At 40.6% G+C, this 9,747-nt stretch overlaps 3 protein-coding genes and 1 pseudogene across 3 annotated transcripts; 2 read left to right on the top strand and 2 right to left on the bottom strand.

Annotated features, from left to right (window-relative positions):
• Positions 1 to 449: 449 nt before the first annotated feature.
• Positions 450 to 881, bottom strand: LOC122697810 (histone H2A type 1-A). Its single transcript, XM_043908809.1, is given in 4 exon segments — positions 450 to 587; positions 589 to 636; positions 638 to 757; positions 759 to 881. Coding segments are annotated over 4 exon segments (414 nt in total). The 5' UTR covers positions 867 to 881.
• Positions 882 to 1,233: 352 nt separating this feature from the next.
• Positions 1,234 to 1,617, top strand: LOC122697809 (histone H2B type 1-A). Its single transcript, XM_043908808.1, has one exon. The coding sequence runs from the start codon at positions 1,234 to 1,236 to the stop codon at positions 1,615 to 1,617; it is 384 nt and encodes a 127-aa protein (XP_043764743.1).
• A 6,413-nt stretch (positions 1,618 to 8,030) lies between these two features.
• Positions 8,031 to 8,444, bottom strand: LOC122697808 (histone H2B type 1-A). The gene has a single exon (XM_043908806.1). It carries the CDS (start codon positions 8,412 to 8,414, stop codon positions 8,031 to 8,033), a length of 384 nt encoding a protein of 127 aa, XP_043764741.1. The 5' UTR covers positions 8,415 to 8,444.
• A 233-nt stretch (positions 8,445 to 8,677) lies between these two features.
• Positions 8,678 to 9,047, top strand: LOC122696824 (annotated as a pseudogene).
• The last annotated feature ends 700 nt before the right edge of the window (positions 9,048 to 9,747 follow it).

Raw genomic sequence — 9,747 nt, 5'->3', positions numbered from 1 at the left:
CGTAATGATGTCAATGACACGTGATATATTCCTACCTCTGGAGATACTAGTATCCCTCTCTCCCCTACATATGCCATTAGAGTTTCTGATAGACACTACATTTTAAGACATTTTTAAGTCAGAGATTGTCAAATACTCACCAAAATGAGCTATAAAAAGGGTATTGGAATGAAGCTTTTCTCCCCTCGCTTGATAAGCATCTTGAGGGCCCACAAGCAAACAGCTTCAAGGAACCTTAAGTGTTCGAATCAACATTCGAATACTTTCATAGTACAAAGGTTGTGGGTACTAGAAATTTTTGGCAGCCTATTGCTGGAAAGTTGCAATTTACAGGCCCACTCTATGTCACAGCCCTCACTGATATATTTGAATGGCTCTGAAAAGAGCCTTTGGTTGCCGTCAGTTTACCAGACATTTGGATTGCTCAGTGGCATTCTGCACTATGATTACTAGCTCTGTACTTCGTGATGGTGGCTCTCGGTCTTTTTGGGTAGCAGCACAGCCTGGATATTGGACAGGACGCCACCCTGAGCGAACAGTCACACCCCCCCCCCCCCCCCCCCCCCCCCCACGAGCTTGTTAAGCTCCATCATCATTACGGATGGCCAGCTGCAAATGGCGAGGAATGATGCGCGGGCTTCTTCTTGTCACGTGATGCATCACCTGCTAATTCTAAGATCTCAGCCGTTATGTACTTCAATACCCCTGCCAAGTGTACTGGCGCACCTGTCCCAACGCGCTCGGCGTAGTTGCCCTTAGCGGAGCAGGCGGTAAATCCTGCCTACCGGAAACTGCAAAACTGCTTTGGATGAGCGAGTTTTCGCCTTTGCACGGGCCTTGCCTCCTTGCTTCCCGCGACCCGACATAATCTCAGAACAAAATGGTGACACGCATAAACAAACTTCCAACAAACCCTACTGGACCTATTTATAGCCTGACGGTAGGTTGTGCTTTGCGTTCTGATTGGCTGATGGCCGGCTAGCCAATCAGCAAAGCTCAAGCAAATCGCCTCATTTACATACACGACAGCGCCAGATATCCAATCAGACGTTGGCCTCTTGATACGTCACTTGAGTGCCGTGCCTATAAATACCACTCTTTCCACCCACGTAAACGTCTTATGATTATTCAGCGTGTGTGGGAAGTGTTCTCTCCGTGGTTAGCTGTTCATACTATAAGGAGCTGCTAACGCTAAGAAGAACTGGTAACACTGAAGAGCTACTAACACCAGTCATGCCGGAGTTGTCTTCGAAGGGTGCTGCTATCTCCAAGAAAGGGTTTAAAAAAGCTGTTACTAAAACTCAGAAAAAAGAAGGGAAAAAGCGCAGGAGATGCAGAAAAGAGAGCTATTCAATATATATCTATAAAGTCTTAAAACAAGTTCACCCGGATACTGGCATCTCATCAAAAGCTATGAGCATCATGAATTCTTTTGTCACTGACATCTTTGAGCGTATTGCCTGTGAGGCATCGCGCCTGGCACATTACAACAAACGTTCAACCATTACATCTAGGGAGATCCAGACAGCTGTGCGCCTGCTGCTGCCGGGGGAATTGGCTAAACATGCCGTCTCTGAAGGCACCAAGGCTGTTACCAAGTACACCAGCTCCAAATAAACTGGTAAAAATCACTTTTCAGTAACTCAAAGGCTCTTTTCAGAGCCACCTAACACACTCTTAAAAAAGCTGTGGGCTCGGTATTCACTTTACGTAGCTACGTAGTAAAGACCTGCTGCAGAAGACTCTGGTTCGATTCCTGGGTCTGGAATGTTCCCGTGATGGCTAGGCTAACCACTCCCGAATTCTTGGTTCCTAGGGGTTCAAATGGTAAAGATTGTGCTTGCAATTGGGGAGGCCTGAGTTCGATCCCCTGAAGAAGAGAGTGGATACCTAATTACTCCAGTAGTGACTGGAGAATTCCGTGGACAGAGGAGCCTGGTGGGCTACAGTCAATGGAGTTGCAAAGAGTTGGGACTGAGAGATTACAATAAGTACTAGGATTGATAGTTACTCTGTTATTCAACACAGGTGTTACTGTGTAACTAGTGATTCTCAAAAGGCCCCAATGAAATCAGAAAAGCTTGATGATATACAACGTAAAACAAACTCAGAATAATGGATTAAGGAAGGGTATTTGGGCTTTCGTTTCTATGAATGACTTTTTAAAAAAACTTTCTATGAAAGGCCCAAAGCTGTGCAGAGATCTAGAAAAGGAGTGTGACAAAAGGAATAGAACATTAACACATTAAGGGTTTAAACTTTCTTCCACTGTTGGTGCTTAAGGAAGTTGGGACCCTCTGGGCCAGCCTAATTCTAAAGGTTAAGCACGTAGGCTTTTTTTTTTTTGCCTTAATGCCACACCCTTATATGCTGTTCAGTGCCTATTATCCCTGGAATATGGGAATACTGCCATCACCTATATTGTAACGCAACAACCTGGCTACCCAAAATTGACTAGGAAACAGGAACAACCTCTTTTTGATTTTTTTTCCCCCCTAAAAGATGGCATCATTTGTGGGTGTTTATGTTGTGTGATGAATCAATAAAAAGGTGCCTTGTATTACTGATCCATGTGGGCTCTGCTCAGCAGACAAACACTGAAGAAACATCAGCGGTAACAGACATTGATCAGAGCCCTGGGTGCATGGCCCTACAGTCTTACTGCCCTTTTCCCGACCCTGGCTTTACTCTCAAGATGGTCACAGTTCTAAGTGTTCACACAGGTCAGAGGACTACATTTACTTGGGTTTCCAATTAACTAATAAAAGCCTCCTCAGAGGATTTCCTCTCAAATCCCTTTTCGGTAACACCCTAGTCCCAGAGGTTGCCGAAGTCATTCACCTGAAGGGAAATTGGAACGTTGTCATTGACGAGGACAAGTTTAATACATGTGGCATATTTTTAAATTAAATGTAGTTCTAGATAACTTTTCTTTCCACAGTGTATTTCCCTATTCATATCTTCCAGCATTTTATTTTATATGAAAGTACTGATTTTTGTGCGTCTTTTATATCTTATTGAATTGACTAATTTTCATGTTGGCATTCTGATACAATTCTCTTGGGTTTTACATGTTTGCAATGATGCCTGAAAATAGTAAATATTTTACTGCTGCTTTTCAGTTAGTTCACTTCTAATTTCTTTCCCCTGATTTCAGTGCCTTGTAGCTTCATAAAGATGTTAAGTAGGGTGGCCATGCTTGTTTTATCCCTCACTTTGCTGAAGATCTGTGCACTATTCCTCATTACATATATCATACAATGAGGAAGAATTCTCTATCTACTGAGAATCGTTAAGTCAAGAATGCATGGTGAAATTTATAAAACATCTTTAGAGCATCTCTGAAGAATAAGCATAGATTTTCTCTCCTAAGTTAGGAGTTATTTTAATAAACTTCCTAATAGTCATTCTTGCATAAACTCTTGCTTGGGCCTCCTATGCTGCTCATTTACTGTTCTGTTGGGGTCTGCTTGCAGTATTATCATTTACAATTTATGCTTCAATATTGTAGGTTAAATTTATCTCATTTTTAAATGTGTGCAATGTGTACAAATTTTTATTCAATTCATAAAAATAATATGGAGGGTGGTTGTCCTTTTAATACTCTGGAACTGAACAGCTTTGGGATTTCTCTTTTCTTTAAAACTCTGGTAAACTTCTCTTTTTGAAACAGTTTGTACCTGGAGCCCCCTTTCAAGTGACAGTTTGACAAGTTTCTCTATTTTTGTATTAAGAGTTGCTAATAATTTGTAATAAGCTTTTGGAAATTATATTTTGCCAGAAAATGCTTTAAAGATTATTTGCACTGTCTTTGTAGCTACAGCTCCTTTATTAGTCTTAATTTTGTATTTGTTTTCTTATTTTTCCACAAATGACAATAGCTATTGGTTAACCTTTTAAGTGTATTTACTATTTCTTTATTCTTAATTTATTAATTTTACTGTTTTCTTTTTGTTTTCTTTTTCCTAATTATTTTTATTTTTCAGTCTTTATCCTTTCTGCTTCCACTGGTTCAGGTTATTTTCGTTTTTCCTAGTTTTTATTTAGCAGTATGCTCATTTTGTAGTGACAGGCCTTAGACTGCACAATTTTGGTATAAATGAATGCACTTACCATGGTTTAGTTAAATAACACCAACTGCCCCAAAACACAGTTCCAATGTCATTAATGGTGAGTATATGATTGCATAAACCACAAACTTCACTGCTGGCTCTTTAGTTCACAAGTTATTGCACAAGCAACACATACAAACCATGCTCAGTCACCTAACTATATCACTTATTTTAAAATTTGTTATAAACAACAGGGTCCTATTGTATAGCACAGAGAACTATATACAATATCCTATGATAAACCATAATGGAAAAGTATATTAAAAAATTACATATATAACAACCACTTCGCTGTACAGCAGAAATTAACACATTGTAAATCAACTATATTTCAATAAATACTAATTAAAAAATGATTAAATGTGTTAGCAACTGGTCATTGCACATGTTACTCAGCTTATTCACAAATAGAAAGCATAGTAGTTTAGCTGCCTGCTTGTCTCCCAGTGATGAAGGTACATGACAAAAGTCAATAGTCAACAAAATGAAAGTAGAACAAAGCAACAAAAAAGTAATAACCCTGGGAGTGGGATTTAAATAAAACATAAATGGAGTTATTGGGGTAGTAGTTGGCAGGCGGAATGTTGACATTGTCACTATTGACTAGCTGTGCAACCAGAGGAACTCTGTGAAGGCCAATTTACATAAATGTAGAAAATGGTTGTGATGAAGAGGAAGTTCCAAAGAGAGTGGCATTGGCAAAATACTTCATATTAAAGGAATTCTCAGAGATATTTCATGGCACTAAAAATGCAAAGGATAAAATGTTAGAAGCTAATCCAAACTTGAAGAAAGCAAGCACCATCCAAGAAATGACACTTCTCACTGTTTTAATATTTAAAATTACAGTGTCTTTAATACTTTTTCGCTTCCCTTTATATGTTTGATAGATGGTAAGAGCTTTTAATTTTTTGATAAAAAAAAATTTAAAGATCAGGGAACAATCATGATTTTTCCCATTATTAAGGCTGCTTTGCATAGCCAGTTTCACAATTTCCATACTACCTGAAGGACTGCTTGCATATATACTTTCTAATTTGTTAATTAAATCTATCATTTTTCCTTTGAGCCATGCTTCATTTTATTTCCCCCTGTTCTGTAACAGATTCCTTCATTTCCTACTAGGAGCTTGGAAATTATAGAAAGGCAAAGCAGCTGGTCAAACTCTCCTTCTGTCAGAGATGCAGACCAGATGCAGACCAAGGACCAGCATTATGGAACTTGGTGAAACAAACACAGGCAGTTGCGTTGGGTTTGCAGGCTCTGAAGATTCTCTTAATTATGTTAATTATGTCAGAAAAATAAGAGTACGACTTTAGTTTAAGACAATTCATGTGAAAGCATAGAAAAAAATTTTTTTTTCAGGTTGTTACAATATTTAAGAAAGGTGATGTCTTTCGACTCAGATCTCAATCTGTCAGTCAGAGTTGGCAAGACAGAATTTTCTGAGAAAAGGACTATGGCAAAGTTAGGGTTCTGCTTTAAATATAATAATGTTTGGTTTGAGAACTGAGAAAAGCAGATCCTTTAAGTGCTATCCTCCCCAAACACCATCTAGCTGTTAACGTCACCCTAAAATCATTGCAATGGTTATCCACTGAGATTTTCCCTGGAAGCAGGGGAGATGTTTGCTGTCTCTCCCTGATTCTAAGTTGTGGTTCTTCTGTGCCACAAAAAAGAGAACATGAGTGGATGCCAGTAAGATAAGGCCTGGAAAAAGGGCAGAGCAACTAGGCCTGTTTAGAAACCCAGATGCTGTAATTACCCTAAAGCCACCATAATGGCTCTGAATCAAGAAAAGGAGAAATTGCTGGTACAGTCCTCAAGAAGGAAACTTTGTAGTCTCATCTCAGATGGGTCTTTGAGGTCTACAGGGCAAGGAAAAATCCAATCCAGGGAGCAGGGCCAGAGGGAGCTAGACCACATAAAGCCCTTACTGCATGATTCTGGCAGGCTGACACTGCTTAACTCTTCAGTTCAGGGCAAGTCACGGACAGGTGACTATGAATTTTGTTATGAATTTTGTTGTTTTTCTTTACTTTGTTTTCCAAAGAAGTTTTTAAAATTTGCGTTTCCCTTTTCTTCAGTCTTCAAACATTCACTGATTGTGTGTGCATGTGTGTGTAAGAAAGAGAGGAGGTCCTTACTCTCACTGTTTCCATTCTAGTTTAGTGAGGCAGACATAAACACACAAGGTCATTTCAGTTGACTATGAATGAGCGAGATAATTAGGTGTCTAAGGAAGGCCTTGTATTCTCTTTAATTTACTCTATAATACTTCTATCCAGATAGTGTGATGTAAATTTTGTGAGTCAAGGTTAAGCTAAACCTTAAATTAAGATCTGTTTGGTAATATGTGAAGCGTAATCGGCTGAACTATGTCCTGCAAGAGGATATGTCCAAGTCTTAATCTCTGATACCTAAATGTGAGCTTTGTTTGGAAATAGGGTGTAGTTAAGAATTTTGAGATCATTCTGGTAAAATTTAGGGTATCCTTATGAGAGACGGGAGAGGGGCATCAGAGCTGCAAAGCAGAGGACCATATGAAAACTGAGGCAGACAGAGGTTGGAGTAGTGCAGTTGCAAGCCAAGGAACACCAAAGATTGTCAGCTGCCTCCAGAGGCCAGGTAAGAGACACATAAATAGAACAGACTCTCCTTCAGTGCCTCCACAAGGAACCAGCCCTATGGACAGTGATACTGGGCTGCTTGGCCTTCAAAACAGTGAAAGAATATATTTGTTTTACATCAACCAGTTTTTGGTAACTTGTAGCTGCCCTAGGAAGCTAATAAATGGACTTTCCTAATGAGAAATTCATTCTGAAGAGGTTATCATTTGACCCACTACAAATTCTTCAAAATTATACTAGAGGACTGATAGCAGAAGTAATGAGAAAAAGTGTTTCAGTGAAAAGAATAAAAAAGTGATGATCAAGATGTGTGTCAAGAGCAGATACACTTGCATGAACTGAGTGGGATACCCCAGTAACTCCAGTATTCTGTGGCTGCAGAACTGACTTTGTCCATGAAGCAATCTTAAAATCATTAGTTTAACAGGTAATGAAGATTCAGTTTTCTGATCCCAACTGGACTGTGAGCAGAATTCTGCCATCTGATTTCTATGTCATCTGTCTTGGCTTTTATTGTATTATTTTCTGTGCCAGTCTAGTTGATCCTATATGAAAGTGACAATGAAAGTCGCTCAGTTGTGTCCTACTCTTTGTGACCCCATGGACTATACAGTCCTTATGATTCTCCAGGCCAGAATACTGGAGTGGGTATCCTTTCCCTTCTTCAGGTGATCTTTCTGATCCTATATACATCCTCTGAAAATAAATTTCTAAATACAAATATTAATTTTAATATTATCCAGATGACATCACCAGACCAAGAAACCCAGGAACTCGAAATTTCAGCAGCTGTAGGGCATCTGGCCTAATCCAGAATTTTCACACAATGCAGAAAATGCAAAGAAGCAAAATAGCCTTAAAGCTCCCAGGTCAGACATGGCTACCACCTTAATTTTTCTAGTTTTCAGGTCCCTTTCACTAATACCCGATTGAAAACAAACTTGAAATAGACATAGGAGAGGTGGTCAAGCCATGTTCCTCATGGCACTCAACCAGAAAACCTACCTGAAAACACATTTCGAGAGCTCCCTTCTTTGAAATATCTCGTGATCAGAGACTTCATTTACTGATTACTAGTCACACGTGACTAGCAAATTACTTGTGTGTTTCTTAACCATGTTACAGCTGGGGAGTGAAATAAAATGGATGTTAATCATTTTTCACTCTAGTGATAGAGCCTACCCGCACATATTTAACCAGCCAAACAAAAAGTCTACAGCCCTCTAGAAACTTAAGTGGCTCTTAAAAGAGCCTTTGGGTTTACAAAAGTCGTCTGAAAGCAGAAACTTCACTTGGAGCTGGTGTACTTGGTGACGGCCTTGGTGCCCTCGGACACGGCGTGTTTGGCCAGCTCCCCAGGCAGCAGCAGGCGCACGGCCGTCTGGATCTCCCTGGACGTGATAGTGCAGCGCTTGGTATAATGTGCCAGGCGCGACGCCTCGCCTGCGATGCGCTCGAAAATGTCACTGACAAACGAGTTCATGATGCTCATGGCTTTTGAAGATATTCCTGTATCTGGGTGAACTTGCTTCAACACCTTGTAGATGTAAATTGAATAGCTCTCTTTTCGACATCTCTTCCGCTTTTTCCCTTCCTTCTTCTGGGTTTTAGTTACAGCTTTCTTGAAGCCTTTTTTAGAAATGGTAGTGCCTTTTGTAGTCAGCTCTGGCATGGCAGACGCACAACTCCTAGATGGCAAAAGACTAGCACTCACTCAACGCAACTGTGGTATTTATAGGTACAGTGCTCAGAAGCCCAGTTGGGCAGCTCACATCTGATTGGATAATGGGTGTGTGTATGTAAATGAAGTGATTCCAGTAACGTACTCTGATTTGATACAAGAGTATCAGCCAATCAGATAGCGAATCACAACCTACCTGATACTATAAATAGACCCCCGCACCTGCCCTAACGGTAATTTTTTTCCGTTATAACATGTCTGCGTCTTTAGTTACGTCTGGTCGTGGAAAGCAGGGTGGTAAAGTACGTGCTAAGGCCAAAACCTGGTCATCCAGAGCGGGCCTGCAGTTCCCTGTGGGCCGAGTCCACCGCCTGCTCCGAAAGGGCAACTACGCAGAACGCATGGGGGCCGGAGTACCTGGAGCTGGCGGGCAACGCGGCCCGGGACAACAACAAGACGCGCATCATCCCGCGCCACCTGCAGTTAGCTATCCGTAATGACGAGGAGCTCAACAAGCTGCTGGGCGGTGTGACCATCGCGCAGGGCGGTGTCCTGCCTAACATCCAGGCTGTGCTGCTGCCCAAGAAGAATGAGAGTCACCACCACAAGGTCCAGGGCAAGTAACACCTCCCAAGTTGTAAAAGCTAAGCAAACGACCTGAACGTCTGAAGAGCGTTGGAAAAGTACCAAACTGAAACCAAAGGCTCTTTTCAGAGCCACTGACAATTTCTGAGAAAGAGCTTGGGTTTAGAAAAAAAATCGAATGCAAGTAACTGATGGACTAGCAATAAAAAAGAACTGGCCTACAACCTCTGAAGCAGTAAATGTACCACAATTTTGACAAAACTTGTGATCTTGAGTGAATATTTTTATATTTTTGGAGTAGACAGAAGAGGCTCCTGGTGGGCAGGGGGGTGGGGGTTAGAGATTCCATTCTTCTTGGGGAAAAGAGCAAGTTTTAGCTTAACTCTTATATTTGGAGACAATGCTAGCCTACCAACTAGCAAACCAACATGCATCACGGCAGCTTTTTCTCTCAAATGCCTTCTAGTAAGGGATTTCCAAGATTTCTAGGATGATTCTATATCCTGAAAGCTGTGACACGTCAAGCCAAAAAGTAAGACATGACTATTTGACAGGTAATTTTACGTGAAAAACAGTAAATAACAGATTGATTTCTTAACGGATAAGATTTATTTTGACATACCATTTTGATGGTAAAATACTAATATCGATATTACACTTGGTAAGTAATATGACGAAACAGCTTTCTACCACCAATTATTCAGAAACAGTAGGCAATGAGTTCAACAGACTTAACCAC

Source organism: Cervus elaphus, chromosome 7, assembly GCF_910594005.1.
Source record: "Cervus elaphus chromosome 7, mCerEla1.1, whole genome shotgun sequence".
In the NCBI taxonomy this organism is placed as follows: Eukaryota; Metazoa; Chordata; class Mammalia; order Artiodactyla; family Cervidae; genus Cervus; species Cervus elaphus.
Note: the sequence above shows the minus strand (reverse complement) of the source record. Positions and strands in the feature narration are given on the sequence as shown.

Coding starts and splice junctions, on each gene's coding strand:
- LOC122697808 (XM_043908806.1), bottom strand. CDS start 8,414: ATGCCAGAGCTGACTACAAAAGGCACTACCATTTCTAAAAAAGGCTTC.
- LOC122697809 (XM_043908808.1), top strand. CDS start 1,234: ATGCCGGAGTTGTCTTCGAAGGGTGCTGCTATCTCCAAGAAAGGGTTT.